We start from the raw sequence: 18,735 nt of genomic DNA on the forward strand, positions 1-18,735 counted from the left end.
AACACTGAACAGCACTACAAGTGTCTTAATGACCACAACAAAAATGGCTCAGACCAAAAAAGCCAACGGAATACTGTGCCATAGACCTTCATACAGTGCAAACCCAGGGCCAAAAAACTCTCTGCTTTTTTGTTCAATGACGGACATTGAATTTTAAGCCTATTCACTTGGACCCCATCGGTACCCGTATAGTTTTTATACATATTCTGAATTGTTCATTCAGCTGAAACTTTATGTAATTATTGCTGATATAGTTGCCTTTAATTTCACTTCTTCTGAGCATATCTGATAAAATCCACACCAGTTATGAGCTGCTTATTTTCTCAGTAATCATGCATTAATGGGACCTAATGGATCAAGCTGGCCATGTCAAAACTATTAGCTGCTAAAACTACTAACGTCTTAAATGATCCATTAGGACATCTTATCACATAACAAGCCATATTATTCCAGGTGTTTGTGATAATAATAATGATTCAAAACGACAGACACTGAACCTCTACAACAACTAACGGCCGCCACTGAGCAGCAACCCTATGAGTCGGGCTCTGCTCAACGAGCTACCATTTAAGTGACCACTTCCCTAATTATGCATAACTTTAATGCTTAATACATCTTAAGTGAAGATATTAGAAAAAAATTCACCCCTAGTACTAGTGGTGAAAAACAGATCACAGTTGATCCATGATCTGTACAAAATCTATAGAGACAAAAATGATTTTTTGTACAAGACTATAAACATGATTATTTCTGCTCTAAAATTGGACATATTAATGGAAATGGGAAATGTGCTCTGTTTTGGAGGCAACCTCAAATGGCCAGTCAAGGAAGTGCAACATTTTCTTCTTCAGGGTGGACTTCATCTGAAACCATTGAAGCTTACCACTTGTGCTTACACAGCAAGTCTTTGTTAACCGGCATGTTGGATAAACTCATACGACCATGAACCGTGTACAAACTGATGAAAATCTCAGATTAAGCAGATTACAGAATGCACATGTGGGGATAAAATACCAGAGTACGTCTAAGAGGTTTAATACAACAGTGTCCCAAAACCACAGCCACAACTTCAGGGAGTCACACACTGTACTTGGAAAATTTCACTTGGGAAAGCCCAAACATAAAACTCTAAAAACAAAACACAGCTAAATGATGCATATCTGCTGACAAACACAGCTGGTGAAGCAGTCAGCTCAGGCCCATAAACGGTTGGGCAGCGATAAAGTTGCTGTTATTTTAGCTTTGTACTGTAGTATATTCAAGTTGATAGTAAAATAATGAATATTATTGGAAAGTTAAGACTTTTATCTTTAATTGTAGCCATTCCCATGGAAACTGGGGGAGCAATTTTGTATTTACATCAGTATTTGTTTGCTGTACCTGTCCCAATTAATACTTGGATGGGAGCCCTCTTAGTAACATCTGTTTGTTTGGAGTATTTTATTACAAACACCTGGAATAATGCAGCTTGTTGTTTGAGGAAACATCCTAACATATTATCTAAGACCTTTCTCCTGTAATATTCGTGCTGAGTGAAATTTTTGTCAGATTTAATGTTTTATGCTAACGCCATCAGCACTTTTAGCAGCTGTTAATAGCTTCAACCATTAGGTCCACTTAATGCATGATTACTGAGAAAATAAGTGGCTCATAAGTTTTAATGTCTACAACAAAGCAAACCATTAGGAGAACCATCACGCAGTACCCAAAAATATGATTTAATAAACATCCAAACTGGGGTTAAGTGTCCCGGTGTCGCAGACCAAACGGTCCACATTAAAAATTGGTCCACCCTGCCTCCCCTGCGCATCCGTCATTTCAGAGCTCAGCAACTCATCTGAGAAAGAGTCTCTTCACCCAAAGCGATCAAATGGATTAATGGGATTATTAACCATCAGATGATAAAGGTAAAACCTCTTAAATCATTCTAAAGTCAGTTCTAAGCAGAAACAAGGCCGTTTTAAGCAAAAACGAAGTGATATTCGGTGACGCTTTGAAATGATGGATGCACAGTGAACGCAACAGCTAGCAGCCCGTGTAGCTGCGCCGCTCTGATCATTTCATCTGTCTTTTACAATGAATGCTGAATTTATGTGGAAATGATTGTTGTACAAAAGCTTCAGATATCTGTCCCTGAGACAGATGATGACTGGAGTGCAGTTTTAAGCAGAAACAAGGTGATATTTGGTGACGCTTTGAAATGACGGACGTGCAGTGAACGCGTCAGCTAGCAGCTCGTGCAGCTGCAGTGATCTGATCGCTTCCTCTGTCTTTTATGATGAAATAATGCTGAATTTATGTGGAAATGATTGTTGTACAAATGCTTCAGACATCTGTCCCTAGATAGATGATGACTGGAGTGCAGTTTTAAGCAGAAACAAGGTGATAATCGGTGATCTACGGCTGATGACGCATGCACAGTGAAGCCAGGGCAAACTGATTTTTAGGAAGGATCGTTCGGTTGGTGACACCGGGTCTCTGTAGAAAACCTATGGGTGCCATCATGTAGGCTTTTTCCATATAAATACAGTCTATGAGTCCAAGACATATTCAGGGACTTGGCAACATGTATCCATCCTCTGACATGTCTCAAGAAAACTGGCTGTAAAAGTGAGGGTTTAATCCTTGTATTTTTAATAAATTGCCACGTCTCAATTTCATTTATAGAATGTGTTGCGGGCCTTAAACGCAGGAATGGACCTAGATTAACCAATTAAATTAAGATGACAATACAAAACATGAAATATCTTTGGTTCATACTGTCAACAATAAAATGAAATTTGCTTGTTGTTTGTTTGTTTTTAAATGTGCATATTCCATATATTCCCAACTTTATTTTGAGGTTGTATTATCCAGATTTGCACAAGCATTTTATTTGGTACTAAAATGATCCACCATCATCTATTTTGTTTTTCAAACTGATTAATCATTTAATTAATTAATGAAGGAACACTGACTCATTCCAGTTACAAAGGTTTTACTGTACTTGTGCTGTTTTATGTTGATTGAAGATCTTTCTTTTTGACATTCTTTTTCTGTATGCTTAGTCTAATTAAAGGTAATAACAAACAAACAAACAAGCAGAAATGACTGAAAACATCTTCCTTTCCAGAAGGAATTGAGCTGTCAGTTAGTTTTTATCCCCCATTAGCCGAAGGCCCAAAGGGGGATTATGTTGTGGCGATTTCCATCCGTCTGTCTGTCTCCGAAAAAAGGTATAAGTGTTCTGTAATCAACTCCTCTCACCCTTTTAGGAGGAATTTCATGAAACTTGGCACAAGTCCTGGTTATAGGTCGGTAATATGCATATTTTCATATCTTTCCAGTTGCGTTAATTTTACCAGAGTTATGGCCCTTGATTAACAAAGCTAGATGCTGTCAGTTTCATGCTTGGGTGCCTGCATTCTGAAATCAGTTTTGGTAGGACTTTCATGTAACTTGGTACAAATTCGTGTTATAGGTTGATAATATGCATACTGTAATATTACACTACATTACATTGTCTCAAACGTTCTAAGTCCAAAATTACTACTCAATTATTACTAAACAATTTACTAATGACTAAAATAGCCGATTAGGCGGGTGTCAGAGGCTGAAATGAAAACTTCATCTTCACCAACAAAGCTATCACCTTCCACCTATCCTGGATTCCAGAGAACTGTTAGGATGTGACTAAAGCTGCCACAAAAAAAGAAAGCTGTTGGTACTACTACCATCACTACTACTATGCTACTGCTACTTGCAAAAATTAAGAGGTATAAACTTCAACGGAAAAAGAATAAAAAAGTATGACACCAACCATTTAGCACACATATGTTAAAGTATGTGTGCGCTAAGTTTAGTTTGCCGTATATATACATATACTCTAATTCTAAGGTGCCACTTGTACAGCAGAAAGATATATACACACCCACAAACACAGCTGTCTCTTAGTATATATAATGTAGATAAATGTATTAAATTATTCAAAGTGGCTATAGGTATGGAACCATATTTCATATCTTTTATACAACCCCAATTCCAATGAAGTTGGGACGTTGTGTAAAATGTAAATAAAAACAGAATACAATGATTTGCAAATCCTCTTCAACCTATATTCAATTGAATACACCACAAAGACAAGATATAAAATGTTCAAACTGATAAACGTTAATTGTTTTTGTGCAAATATTTGTTCATTTTGAAATAGATGCCTGCAACACATTTCAAAAAAGCTGGGACAGTGGTATGTTTACCACTGTGCTACATCACCAACGTTTGGGAACTGAGGACACGAATTGTTGAAGCTTTGTAGGTTGAATTCTTTCCCATTCTTGCTTGATGTTCAATTTCAGTTGTTCAACAGTCCGGGGTCTCCATTGTCATATTTTGTGCTTCATAATGCACCACACATTTTCAATGGGCGACAGGTCTGGACTGCAGGCAGGCCAGTCTAGTACCCGCACTCTTTTACTATGAAGCCATGCTGTTGTAACACGTGCAGAATGTGGCTTGGCATTGTCTTGCTGAAATAAGCAGGGACGTTCCTGAAAAAGATGTTGCTTACATGGCAGCATGTGTTGCTCCAAAACCTGGATTTACCTGTCAGATTTGATGCTGCCATCACAGATGTGTAAGTTGCCCATGCCATGGGTGCTAACACACACCCATACCATCACAGATGCTGGCTTTTGAACTTTGTGCTGGTAACAATCTGGACGGCATTTCTGGATGTTGTTGATGTATGGCTTTCGCTTTGCATGGTAGAGTTTTAACTTGCATTGTAGATGTAGCGACGAACTGTGTTAACTGACAATGGTTTTCTGAAGTGTTCCTGAGCCCACGCAGTAAGATCCTTTACACAATGATGTCAGTTTTTAATGCAGTGCCGCCTAAGGGATTGAAGGTCACGGGCATTCAATGTTTGTTTTCGGCCTTGCCACTTACGTGTAGAAAGTTCTCCAGATTCTCTGAATCTTCTGATTATATTATGGACTGTAGATGATGGAATCCCTAAATTCCTTGCAATTGAACATTGAGAAACATTCTTCTTAAACTGTTGGACTATTTTTTCACGCAGTTGTTCACAAAGTGGTGAGCCTCACCTCATCTTTGCTTGTGAACTCCTGAGCCTTTTGGGGATGCTCCTTTTACACCCAATCATGACACTCACCTGTTTCCAATTAACCTGTTCAACTGTGGAATGTTCCAAACAGGTGTTCTTTGAGTATTCATCAACTTTCCCAGTCTTTTGTTGCCCCTGTCCCAGCTTTCTTGAAATGTGTTGCAGGCATCTATTTCAAAATGAGCAAATATTTGCACAAAAACAAAAAAGTTTATCAGTTTGAACATTAAATATCTTGTCTTTGTGGTGTATTCAACTGAATACAGGTTGAAGAGGATTTGCAAATCATTGTATTGTTTTTATTTACATTTCACACAAAGTCCCAACTTCACTGGAATTGGGGTTGTACAAGGGAATTTGTATGGCATCCAGTAATCAACTACTGTGATTATCACAGGATCTTGCATTATCAAAGAGGGACATCGTGGTGATGAAGTGGTAGAGAAGGCAACTGACAAATTTCAAGGTTAAAATTTAGGGTTTGGGTTGTATATGAACCGTGATGTGCGGTTTAAATAACAACGGGTGCCAAATCAATATACGGTACCAAATTAATAATAATATAATAATGGTCTAAATTAAGACAGCTAGTAACAACCTAACAACCTGAAAGAGTACCACTATTCAGCGCCTGTGACTGAAGAACTCTGTGTGTGTGTCTTTTGGTTCACAGTGAAGTGGCACAGAGAAGAATTTTGTGAAAAACAACACAAGTTGTAGCTCCAGTTTATCAGAAAGCACATGGGACAATGGAATCTAGAGGTTATTTTCTCCTCCATTCTGACACATAGTTGGAACTCCTAAAAGCACCATACAAAAGCTATGTACAGCATCTCCAGTCACAACCACAGCAGCGTTTAACTCCATCAGTGTTGTCATGAGTGTTTTGGTGGCTTCCCTCACTAATCTCCTTGCACAGTTTTGGAGAGCTGTCCACTCCACACAGATTTCCCTGGCAGTATCAAGCTGTTTGTATTTCTTAATGATTAAGTTCAGCACATATTCAGTGACTTGGAAATGTTCATGTATCCATCCCCTGATTTGCTTAAAGAATACTGGCCGTAAAAGTCATGTTTGTGATGGCTTTCATAGTTTTATTTAATTTAGATCATGTTGTAGATTCGCTTTGGAGAATAATTTTAGGAATTTCAATATAATGGTCGACACACTCTCCAGCATCACACGCCAAAAAACAAAAAAAAAACAAACTTCTAATCATGCCGGCAAGCAACCGGTTTTACCTGAACGCGTTCAGTTTGCCGGTTCTTCGTCCCTCTTCTTCATCATTTCTCCTCCTTTTCTGAGATTTGCTTCATTTCCTGCGAGTCTGAAGCGGATCTTGGATTTGCACTGAAACTGGTCCTACAGTCGTGAACGCAGCAGTTGCCGGCCTGTTCTCCTCAGTACTTTCGCCGGGAACAGCAGCTCCTTCTCGGACACAAAGTCTTCGTCCTTGTCGGCGGATTTCATGTTTAATGATGAGGAGAGAAGCGGTGTGAGGAAGTGCAGAAAGGTCCCGGTCCGTACTCGGACGCCGAAAAAGTCCAGCCCCCTTCCTCCTCCTTCACTCCCTCAACGCCTCCTCGGTGGAAACTGGAGGAAAAAAGTTTTTTGGGGGGGAGCAAGAAAATAATACCCTCCATCTCCTCCTGGTGCTGCTCTGGCATCAAATTAACTTAAAATGCCATTTTTGAACACTTTACAGCGACTTTTGAGTAGCTTCATCATTTTCTTAGTTAGCTTAGCTGCTATTTTCAAAGTCTGGTGGAAACGGCGACTCCGTTTAGCAAACTATTGTGTCGGTTTTTGGGTCTCCACTCAGTCTTGGAGTTAAAAGAGCAAAAAAAAAAAAAAAAAAAATTAAAAAGCAAAACACGAAGCCAGGGATAAGAAGGAAAAGAAAAGAATACAAAGAGGCTTTTGTGTACGTTTTACAGACCGGTAACCTTGTGCTGCCTTCAAGTGCTCATGGAAAGTCTCAAATTTTTATTTTGGTGGAAAAAAACGAGAAGTTTATACTAACGTTTTTAATGTAATACATTATTGTGAATTAGGTTTTAAAATACCCAACATACACTTTATAGTTAAATTCAAAAATTTTTGCTTAGTTGTAGCGATTTTTAGTTAAATATGTAGCTAAACATTTAATGCTAAATGCAGTGTATGCTCATTTCTTAAAAGTTGTGACTTTTTAGGTTAGTTGTAGGCAGCTGCTGATGCAACATGGAAAACGTGGCCAGTAGGTGGTGCTGTGCAGTGACTAAACTTCACTCTTCTACACTAAATGGCTTTGTTGCAACAGATACTAATGCCCTGTTTACACGGCCTGAGACCCATATAAGACCTACAAGACCATGACATGTTGTCAACTCTCACAAGTCTTGGCTAGTCTCCAGTTTGATTTGATCATTACGTTTACACCAATCGTGCTTTGTGACTGAATTGTGGGAGTGAAATATATGTTAAAATCTGCGATCAATGATGCAACCACATGCAGAGTCAATTGAGAGTCCATTATGAACCATAGGATCAGGTTGGGACCTGTGAGAGTTAATGAGACCGATAATGAGACCCATGTGTCTTTGTGACAGAAAAATGGCCTCTGCTTGCTGTCAATCTCAAAGGGTAATTCCCCTTTGGCTGACCTGGTAGAGTCTTGGTCTCAAGTGCGAGCAATCCAGTGTTGGAATCCCACCGCCATCCCTGCCACAAAAATAAGTTATCTGGTCACATAAGCTCCGTTTCACATTGACGGCTAATCTTGTAGATTAGCTGTCTAATGTTAGTGGATGATTTCTTGGCCATAGCGGCTTTGCAAGTGACAATGCCAAAAAACGCCTCCAATGTGCAACAGTTTTGTTTACTTCTGGGTTGGTCGTTGGTCTGTCTGCTACAAACATGGCTGAGTCCGCTGCACCAGAGTAGCGCTCCCGACGTCGGTGTCCATAAACATCTACAATGGATTATTCCAGGCCCAGAACATGGTACACCTGCTCCCGCAGCAAGTCTCTCCTTCGTTCCTCCTCCATCAAGGGGTGGTACTATATGATAGCCATCTTTTTTGAAGTAAGACACTGAAGTTTTGTTGACTAAAATAAGATGAGCCTCCTCTGTACCAGGCTAAAAACGTTAGTCGGTGAACACAAAAGGGAGGTGATGGTCTAGTGCAGGGGTGGCCAAGTTCGGTCCTCGAGAGCCACATTCCTGACACTCTTAGTTGTCTCCCTGCGTCAACACACCTGGATTCAGGAATGTGGCTCTCGAGGACCGAACTTGGCCACCCCTGGTCTAGTGGTTAAAGCACTGGGCTTGAGACCAGAGGATCCTCAGTTCAAATCCCGGCCTGACTGGAAAATCACTAAGGGCCCTTGGGTCCTTAAGCCACTAGTTGCACTCGGAGTGTAGTGAGTACCTTGTATGGCAGCACCCTAAAATCACTAAATGGAAAATCACTAAGGGCCCAGTGTGTAGTGAGTACACCAGCACCCTAAAATCAGGGTGAATGTGAGGCATCTGTAAAGTGCTTTGAGCATCTGATGCAGATGGAAAAGCGCTATACGAGGTCTGTTAGAAATGTAATGGACCTTTTTATTTTTTTCAAAAACTATATGGATTTGATTCATATGTTTTTATGTCAGCCAAGCTTGAACCTTCGTGTGCATGCGTGAGTTTTCCAGGCCTGTCGGTTGCGTCATTCGCCTGTGGGCAGGCTTTGAGTGAGCACTGCTCCACCCCTCTCGTCGTTGTTTCATTGCTTTCGGTGAAAATTTTACGGGCTTCACAGAGAATAAGGAGTGTTACTACAGCTTTAAGGACGGCCCACAATGGCGCATGGTGTGCCGCGCTCTGAGCCGCCATCGAGAGGCAGAAACCACCACATCATTTCTAAACGGATGGCTGTGTGGAGCCGGGACCGTCGTGTGCAATTTCTCTGGTTATCACAAGAGCTGGACATCAGCCATTTTCTGGCAGATTTCACTTTTAACAAGAGATTTTGTCATGGAAAGCCGCGCGGAGGCTTCGTGCGTCACGACCGATTCACTGATGAAGCGAGACAAAGGAACACCTCTGTTTCGGAGTGCCAGAGGACAAGTTGGGACGTGCCCAGCTCTCCACAATTTCTCTTATACTCACTCGACTGGTAAGCACTGAAAGCCGAGATAGGCATGTCCTAACTTGTCCTTTAAAGGAGCGCGGCGTGCCATGCGCCATTGTGGGCCGTCCTTAAAGCTGTAGTAACACTCCTTATTCTCTGTGAAGCCCGTAAAATTTTCACCGAAAGCCAGACAAATTTTTCAAATGGTTTCCAGCTGCCTGTCTCTAACAGTTTCAGAAAAAATTCTGATGGAAAAAAAAGTCCAAATCATTCCGCCATTTCCTCGCAATGAAACGACGACGAGAGGGGTGGAGCAGTGCTCACTCAAAGCCTGCCCACAGGCGAATGACGCAACCAACAGGCGTGAAAAAACTCACGCATGTGCACGAAGGTTCAAGCTTGGCTGATGTAATCACATGTGATTCAAATCCGTATAGTTTTTGAAAAAAATAAAAAGGTACGATACTTTTCTAACAGACCTCGTATAAATGCAGTCCATCACAAAACACAATCAAGTAAACATTTGCATGTCATGGCAACCAAGAGGGTATTCACCACCTTCAGAACCAAGACCATTCTAGGATTTTCATTGTCATACCATACAGTATATGCTTTTACATGACATGATACGAAATTAGGTTTCCGTTGGTCCCTGGGGTTAAATAAACTAGACTAGGGAAATACAAATGAGCAAGAATAAAAAGCACAACAGTGGTAAAGAGCAGCATGGCAGAATTATTGTGCAAAATACAGTTGTGCAAAATTCTAATTACTATGCAAATATGCAAGCATGCAAAAGTCCAATTATTATACAAAAATACAGGTGTGCAAAAGAACAGAAAAGAAGAATAGAGTGTCTTTATTGTCATTGTGCATATGTGCACAATGAAATTAAAAGTTCAATCACCCCTCAGGATGCATATATACATAATAAACCCTAAAATGACACTAAAATTACTACAATGAAACTATGACTAAAAGCACACATAAATTCATCCTCACACAATGCAGCAATTGCATAAAAAAATTATTATACAGCGGTATTTAGTGCATAAATGGCTCTTGCAACAAAACTGTTTTTCAGTCGGTTTGTTTTTGTTTTCAATGACCTGTATCATCTGCCTGATGGCAGCGGTTCAAACAGATGATGTCCAGGATGGGAGGGGTCCGTGACTATGCCATTTGCCTTCCTGAAGCAAAGACAAGTGTACACTTCCTCTAGTGAAGGCAGGGGACAGCCGGTGATCTTCTGGGCCGTGGTGACAACCCTCTGAAGAGCTTTCCTGTCTGCAACCGTGCAGCTGGAAAACCACACACACAGACAGTAAGTCAGAATGCTCTCTACAGAGCAGCGATAAAAGGCCAACAGCAGTCTCTGTGGAAGATGGTTGTTCCTGAGAACCCTAAGGAAGTAAAATCTCTGCTGTGCCTTCTTGATGGTAGCCATGGTGTTGGTGCTCCAAGTCAGGTCATCCCTCAGGTGCACGCCCAGAAACCAGAAGTCAGAGACCCTCTCCACGCAGTCCCCACCAATGACCAGTGGCTGAATGTTCGTTTTCCTCCTCCTGTAGTCCACCACCATTTCCTTTGTCTTTGAGATGTTCAGGATCAGGTTGTTCTCCCTACACCACACAGACAGCCACTGCACCTCCTCTCTATAGGCAGTCTCATCCCCTCCAGAAATGAATTCCACCACAGTAGTGTCATCAGCAAACTTGATGATATCGTTGCTGGGGTGAGAGGAGTTTGCAGTCATAGGTATAGAGAGTGTAGAGCAAAGAGCTCAGCACATAACCCTGAGAAGAACTGGTGGTGAGGCTAATGGCCGAGGAGATGTGAGGGCCAACTCTCACCCTCTGACAGCGGTCCGTGAGGAAGTCCAAGACCCAGGGGCAGATGGAGCGGGACACCCCCAGGTCCAACAACTTAGTCACCAGTCTGCTTGGAAGGATGGTATTAAACACTGTGTTAAAGTCCATGAAGAGCAGCCTAACGTAGCTCCCCTGCTGCTCCAGGTGGGACAGAGCTGCATGTAGAGCTGTAATAATGGCGTCCTCTGTGAACCTGCTAGCACGATAAGCAAACTGGTGAGGGTCGAACCCACAAGGAGGCAGGAGGTGATGTAGGCCCGGACTAGCTTTTCAAAGCACTTCATAATGATGGGAGTTAGTGCCACTGGGCAATAGTCATTCAAACCACTGATCTTGGTCTTCTTAGGGAGGGGGACAATAATAGAGGACTTCAGGCAGGGAGGGACAGCAGCCTGGCTCAGGGACTGGTTAAAAATGCTTGTATAAACCCCAGCCAACTGAGCCGCACATTCCCTCAACACCTGACCTGAGACGGCGTCTGGACCCACAGCTTTCCTTGAATTCACCCCCCTGAACACCCACCTCACCTGCTGTTACTCCAGCATGAGGGCATGACTGTTGTGGGCAGGTGGGTAGAGGACAGCTGTCTCTGGTGGCTGGACCTCAAAATGGGCAAAGAAACTGTTAAGGTCCTCTGCCAATGAGGCATCACTGTGATCTGCCAACAGGATGCTGGGTCTATGGTTGGTGATATGTTGAACACCCTGCCACACCTGATTATTGTACAAATATATGTATCAGCTTGTCTGTGTTGTGCGTTCCATCGCACAGGAATTCAGGAAGTTCAGATTGATTGCGCTCATTCTGCTGAATGTTATTCCTTCATTTTTAAATCACTCATCTTAACTTTAACGATCGCAATACAAGAACCATCATAATACATTCCCAACAACAGAAGTCATTACCAACTGTTTATCATTACAGTTGTCCAGAATCCTTTGTAATGCTGTACTGTGACTGCACTGCTACTCTTCATGAAGAGTAAAGCTCTCTGGATGAAATTTGAGCAGTGAAAATTATGTGGGCTCATCTTAAAATAAAATTGCAAGAGGGGAACAATGTATTTCATGCTAGTAGTAGCAGACAGAACTTCACAGCTTGTCCAAACAATTGTGATTATTCAGTCATGTCCACTGCTCATATTTTAACATTTCAACAGCTGTAGTGAGAGACATTTATTAATTTTGTATATTTGCCAGCTCCAGTTAATGTTCATAGTGGGGGGGCGGGCAGTTGCAGCCTGTCTGAGCAGTATGTATAGGTATAGTATAAGGCATGAGGTGGAGTACACCTTGTCCAGGGTATCAGCCCATCATAGCGCCACACGGAGACAGACTTATGGTCAATTTAATGTTTCCACTTCACTAAGAAGCTGGAGCACCCAGAGGGAACCCATACAAACACAAGGAGAACATGCAAACACCACACAGAAAGGCCCCAGGTAAGATACGATCCCACAACCTTCTTTCTGTGAAGGCAACGTGCTGCCCTGGTAAGAGGCAGAGCTGAGTCAATATTAAAAGTGTTATTTGATTTTAAGATCTGAGTCAGCTTAGATATTTTACTGTTGAAAAGTTCTTATGAAATAATTATGGCTCACTATCACAAATAAAACCACTGATTTTTTTTTTTTTTTTGGATAATGTAGATTTACAGTGCATCCAGAAAGTATTCACAGCACTTTGTTTTTTCCACAGTTTATCTTATAGCCTTATTCTAAAATGGATGAAATTCATTTTTTCCCCTAAATTCTACACACAATACCCCATAATGACTGATTTTTTTTTTTTAGATTTCTGCGAATTAAAAACCAAAAATGTAACAAAGCACATGTACATAAGTATTCACAGCTGTTCCCATGAAGCTCAAAACTGAGCTCAGATGAATCCTGTTTCCACTGATAATCATTGAGATGTTTCTACAGCTTAGAGTCCACCTGAGGTAACATAAGTGAACATGATTTGAAAAGACACATACCTGTTTATATACGAGTTGATGTTTGGCTGTCAGACCATCTTATTTTTTTTTAAACAAAAGTTAACATCTGAAATGAATAAACAGTTTAGACCTTGTAGCACATTTGAGCAGGTTTTGTCACCATCTAGCGGAGGATGTGAGCAATTCTGGGCTTCTGTACATATAGTAGTGTTTGGAATAATAGTAGTGCTATGTGACTAAAAAGATTAATCCAGGTTTTGAGTATATTTCTTATTGTTACATGGGAAACAAGGTACCAGTAGATTCAGTAGATTCTCACAAATCCAACAAGACCAAGCATTCATGATATGCACACTCTTAAGGCTATGAAATTGGGCTATTAGTAAAAAAAAAAAAGTAGAAAAGGGGGTGTTCACAATAATAGTAGCATCTGCTGTTGATGCTACAAACTCAAAACTACTATGTTCAAACTGCTTTTTTTTTAGCAATCCTGTGAATCACTAAACTAGTATTTAGTTGTATAACCACAGTTTTTCATGATTTCTTCACATCTGCGAGGCATGGAGTCAACCAACTTGTGGCACCTTTCAGCTGTTATTCCACTCCAAGATTCTTTAACAACATTCCACAATTCATTCACATTTTTGGTTTTGCTTCAGAAACAGCTTTTTTGATGTCACCCCACAAGTTCTCAATTGGATTTAGGTCCGGGGATTGGGCAGGCCACTCCAAAACATTAATTTTGTTGGTTTGGAACCAAGATTTTGCTCGTTTACTAGTGTGCTTGGGGTCACTGTCTTGTTGAAACACCCATTTCAAGGGTATGTCCTCTTCAGCATAAGGCAACATGACCTCTTCAAGTATTTTGACATATCAATCAATCAATCAATTTTTTTTTATATAGCACCAAATCACAACAAACAGTTGCCCCAAGGCGCCTTATATTGTAAGGCAAGGCCATACAATAATTATGTAAAACCCCAACGGTCAAAACGACCCCCTGTGAGCAAGCACTTGGCTACAGTGGGAAGGAAAAACTCCCTTTTAACAGGAAGAAACCTCCAGCAGAACCAGGCTCAGGGAGGGGCAGTCTTCTGCTGGGACTGGTTGGGGCTGAGGGAGAGAACCAGGAAAAAGACATGCTGTGGAGGGGAGCAGAGATCGATCACTAATGATTAAATGCAGAGTGGTGCATACAGAGCAAAAAGAGAAAGAAACAGTGCATCATGGGAACCCCCCAGCAGTCTACGTCTATAGCAGCATAACTAAGGGATGGTTCAGGGTCACCTGATCCAGCCCTAACTATAAGCTTTAGCAAAAAGGAAAGTTTTAAGCCTAATCTTAAAAGTAGAGAGGGTGTCTGTCTCCCTGATCTGAATTGGGAGCTGGTTCCACAGGAGAGGAGCCTGAAAGCTGAAGGCTCTGCCTCCCATTCTACTCTTACAAACCCTAGGAACTACAAGTAAGCCTGCAGTCTGAGAGCGAAGCACTCTATTGGGGTGATATGGTACTACGAGGTCCCTAAGATAAGATGCGACCTGATTATTCAAAACCTTATAAGTAAGAAGAAGAATTTTAAATTCTATTCTAGAATTAACAGGAAGCCAATGAAGAGAGGCCAATATGGGTGAGATATGCTCTCTCCTACTAGTCCCCGTTAGTACTCTAGCTGCAGCATTTTGAATTAACTGAAGGCTTTTTAGGGAACTTTTAGGACAACCTGATAATAATGAATTACAATAGTCCAGCCTAGAGGAAATAAATGCATGAATTAGTTTTTCAGCATCACTCTGAGACAAGATCTTTCTAATTTTAAAGATATTGCGTAAATGCAAAAAAAGCAGTCCTACATATTTGTTTAATATGCGCTTTGAATGACATATCCTGATCAAAAATGACTCCAAGATTTCTCACAGTATTACTAGAGGTCAGGGTAATGCCATCCAGAGTAAGGATCTGGTTAGACACCATGTTTCTAAGATTTGTGGGGCCAAGTACAATAACTTCAGTTTTATCTGAGTTTAAAAGCAGGAAATTAGAGGTCATCCATGTCTTTATGTCTGTAAGACAATCCTGCAGTTTAGCTAATTGGTGTGTCCCCTCTGGCTTCATGGATAGATAAAGCTGGGTATCATCTGCGTAACAATGAAAATTTAAGCAATACCGTCTAATAATACTGCCTAAGGGAAGCATGTATAAAGTGAATAAAATTGGTCCTAGCACAGAACCTTGTGGAACTCCATAATTAACTTTAGTCTGTGAAGAAGATTCCCCATTTACATGAACAAATTGTAATCTATTAGACAAATATGATTCAAACCACCGCAGCGCAGTGCCTTTAATACCTACGGCATGCTTTAATCTCTGTAATAAAATTTTATGATCAACAGTATCAAAAGCAGCACTGAGGTCTAACAGAACAAGCACAGAGATGAGTCCACTGTCCGAGGCCATAAGAAGATCATTTGTAACCTTCACTAATGCTGTTTCTGTACTATGATGAATTCTAAAACCTGACTGAAACTCTTCAAATAGACCATTCCTCTGCAGATGATCAGTTAGCTGTTTTACAACTACCCTTTCAAGAATTTTTGAGAGAAAAGGAAGGTTGGAGATTGGCCTATAATTAGCTAAGATAGCTGGGTCAAGTGATGGCTTTTTAAGTAATGGTTTAATTACTGCCACCTTAAAAGCCTGTGGTACATAGCCAACTAACAAAGATAGATTGATCATATTTAAGATCGAAGCATTAAATAATGGTAGGGCTTCCTTGAGCAACCTGGTAGGAATGGGGTCTAATAAACATGTTGATGGTTTGGATGAAGTAACTAATGAAAATAACTCAGACAGAACAATCGGAGAGAGAAAGAGTCTAACCAAATACCGGCATCACTGAAAGCAGCCAAAGATAACGATACGTCTTTGGGATGGTTATGAGTAATTTTTTTCTCTAATAGTTAAAATTTTGTTAGCAAAGAAAGTCATGAAGTCATTACTAGTTAATGGAATACTCAGCTCAATAGAGCTCTGACTCTGTCAGCCTGGCTACAGTGCTGAAAAGAAACCTGGGGTTGTTCTTATTTTCTTCAATTAGTGATGAGTAGAAAGATGTCCTAGCTTTACGGAGGGCTTTTTTATAGAGCAACAGACTCTTTTTCCAGGCTAAGTGAAGATCTTCTAAATTAGTGAGACGCCATTTCCTCTCCAACTTACGGGTTATCTGCTTTAAGCTACGAGTTTGTGAGTTATACCACGGAGTCAGGTACTTCTGATTTAAAGCTCTTTTTCAGAGGAGCTATAGCATCCAAAGTTGTCTTCAATGAGGATGTAAAACAATTGACGAGATACTCTATCTCACTTACAGAGTTTAGGTAGCTACTCTGCACTGTGTTGTTATATGGCATTAGAGAACATAAAGAAGGAATCATATCCTTAAACATATCCAAACTGATCCATGATACCTGGTATGCGATATATAGGCCCAACACCATAGTAGGAGAAACATGCCCATATCATGATGCTTGCACCACCATGCTTCGCTGTCTTCACTGTGAACTGTGGCTTGAATTCAGAGTTTGGGGGTCGACTCACAAAGTGTCTGCGGCCCTTGTACCCAAAAACAACAATTTTACTCTCATCAGTCCACAAAATATTCCTCCATTTCTCTTTAGGCCAGTTGTGTTCTTTGGCAAATTGTAACCTCTTCTGCACGTCTTTTATTTAACAGAGGGACTTTGTGGGGGATTCTTGCAAATAAATTAGCTTCACACAGGCGTCTTCTGTCACAGCACTTACAGGTAACTCCAGACTGTCTTTCATCATCCTGGAGCTGATCAATGGGTGAGCCTTTGCCATTCTGGTTATTCTTCTATCCATTTTGATGGTTGTTTTCCGTTTTCTTCCACGCGTCTTTTTTTTTTGTCCATTTTAAAGCATTGGAGATCACTGTAGATGAACAGCCTATAATTTTTTGCACCTGCGTATAAGTTTTCCCCTCTCCAATCAACTTTTTAATCAAACTACGCTGCTCTTTTGAACAATGTCTTGAACGTCCCATTTTCCTCAGGCGTTCAAAGAGAAAAGCATGTTCAACAAGTGCTGGCTTCATCCTTAAATAGGGGGCACCTGATTCATTTCCTGTTTCACTGTGGATTAAAATTTTGGCACTTCCTGTTTGGGCCAGAGTGTACCATGAATGAGCTTCGCTCGTATTATGTCTTACCCGTGTTCTAACATCACAATGCATTATTTGGGCAAATATCGTAATATTAAATTTAAAATGTGCAATTTGACCAGTATACTCATGCACTCACATTAACACCAAAGTGCTGAACATAACTCCAATCAATCAAAATTAAGCAAAGATCTCATATCCAAATAAAATCAAAAACCACAAAATTCAGTCTGCAAGTAGAATTAAAATAAACGGCAGGCAACAGAAAATACGTTTTAAGACTAGTCCTCAGAGTCAATGGAAGCTGCCTGTCTAATATTAACAGGCAGGATATTCCATAAGGTAAGAGCACGACAGAAAGGCTCTAAAGCCTGCTGACTTCTTTTTAACCCTGGTGACAGAGTAAATGTGCATGTAGATTTTTGACTGCAACACCTTGGAAGACATACTCAAGTATATTTTACACAGAGACCCTTTATTAATCTGAACAGAAGGACATCAATCAGAGCAGCTCAGAGGACACTATGACCGGAGAAATAGATGTGACCAAAAGAAAACCCAAAGCATGTTTCAGCACAGATGCTGCACTGAGACATTAGCCCCTACAGTACGAATGTACACTGACAAAGGTGGTGCAGCAACACATCCAGGTTACAGCCATGTTCACACCAAGAGCAGAAAGCATAACGTGCCTGAGGGGTTGCGGAGAAAAGACACCGTTAGAACCAGGATTTGTGACAGTAGTACAGTGGAAAAAGCACATTGCAGAGTTACAGCAGTTAATTCAGCAGCTTAACGGTAAAGTATGCCATCAGAGCTTCCTGGCAGGTACATGTGCAAAACTACAACCTCCACATCCAGCTGTTTAATAGTAATTTTACTCTAGATCTCAAATTTAGCAAGCCATTTCAGGTAATTTCAATGTCTGTGGGTTAGAGTTTGCATTATTTGATCTGCAGCAGATCAAAATTTAACACGAACAGTAAAGAGCTGCTAGAAAGGAACGTGCGCTTCTGCAGACAATTGTGGAGTAAACAAAAGTCTGGCAAAAGACAAACTGTCATTCACAAGCACAAGCACGCACTCCAGGGAGATGATGGGAGATTTATATGTTGCTCAGAGCATCCACGCCGGGCAGAACTTTACCTGAGAGCAAGAACAAAAACAGACCATCACCACAACTCATGAAGCTCAAGTCTCAGGAAACAAAACTTGTGGGTTCTTCTCCCCCCCCCCTCCCCCCTTTTTGATTTTCCTTTATTTTAATTTTTTGGGTCACTCACCCTCCAGAAGCTCCAGGCTGGCTCCACCGCCAGTGCTGACATGGCTGACCTTGTCTTCAGTGTTCCACTTAGCACAGCAGGTGGCGGTGTCACCCCCACCTGAACACACAAACATGCATAATGAATTAATAATCATTTAGAAATTTATATTAGCTATATTATCAGCTGTTGCTTTGAGATGCTCTCCTCTGGTGTGCTTTGTTGCACATGTGATGGAAACTTTTTCAGGTAATCTTTAAAATACTTCCAGAAAAAAAATTGCTTCTATC

The 18,735-nt window shown here is 40.9% G+C and overlaps 2 protein-coding genes across 4 annotated transcripts in view; both read right to left on the bottom strand.

Annotated features, from left to right (window-relative positions):
- Positions 1-6,649, bottom strand: part of amot (angiomotin) — a 151,170-nt gene extending 144,521 nt beyond the window's left edge. For all 3 annotated transcript variants that reach the window (XM_034177925.1, XM_034177924.1, XM_034177921.1), the window contains exon 1: positions 6,346-6,649. The gene's annotated coding sequence lies outside the window, so the exon portion shown is untranslated. The remainder of the gene's footprint in view (positions 1-6,345) is intronic.
- A 10,989-nt stretch (positions 6,650-17,638) lies between these two features.
- Positions 17,639-18,735, bottom strand: part of pgk1 (phosphoglycerate kinase 1) — a 54,292-nt gene continuing 53,195 nt past the window's right edge. The window contains exons 10-11 of the mRNA XM_034177926.1: positions 18,467-18,565; positions 17,639-18,329 (exon numbers count right to left, since the gene is read on the bottom strand). Of these exons, the coding sequence (XP_034033817.1) occupies positions 18,289-18,329; positions 18,467-18,565 (140 nt within the window). The 3' untranslated portion in view covers positions 17,639-18,288. The remainder of the gene's footprint in view (positions 18,330-18,466; positions 18,566-18,735) is intronic.

The sequence above is a fragment of the Thalassophryne amazonica genome, chromosome 9 (assembly GCF_902500255.1).
Source record: "Thalassophryne amazonica chromosome 9, fThaAma1.1, whole genome shotgun sequence".
Lineage (NCBI taxonomy): Eukaryota > Metazoa > Chordata > Actinopteri > Batrachoidiformes > Batrachoididae > Thalassophryne > Thalassophryne amazonica.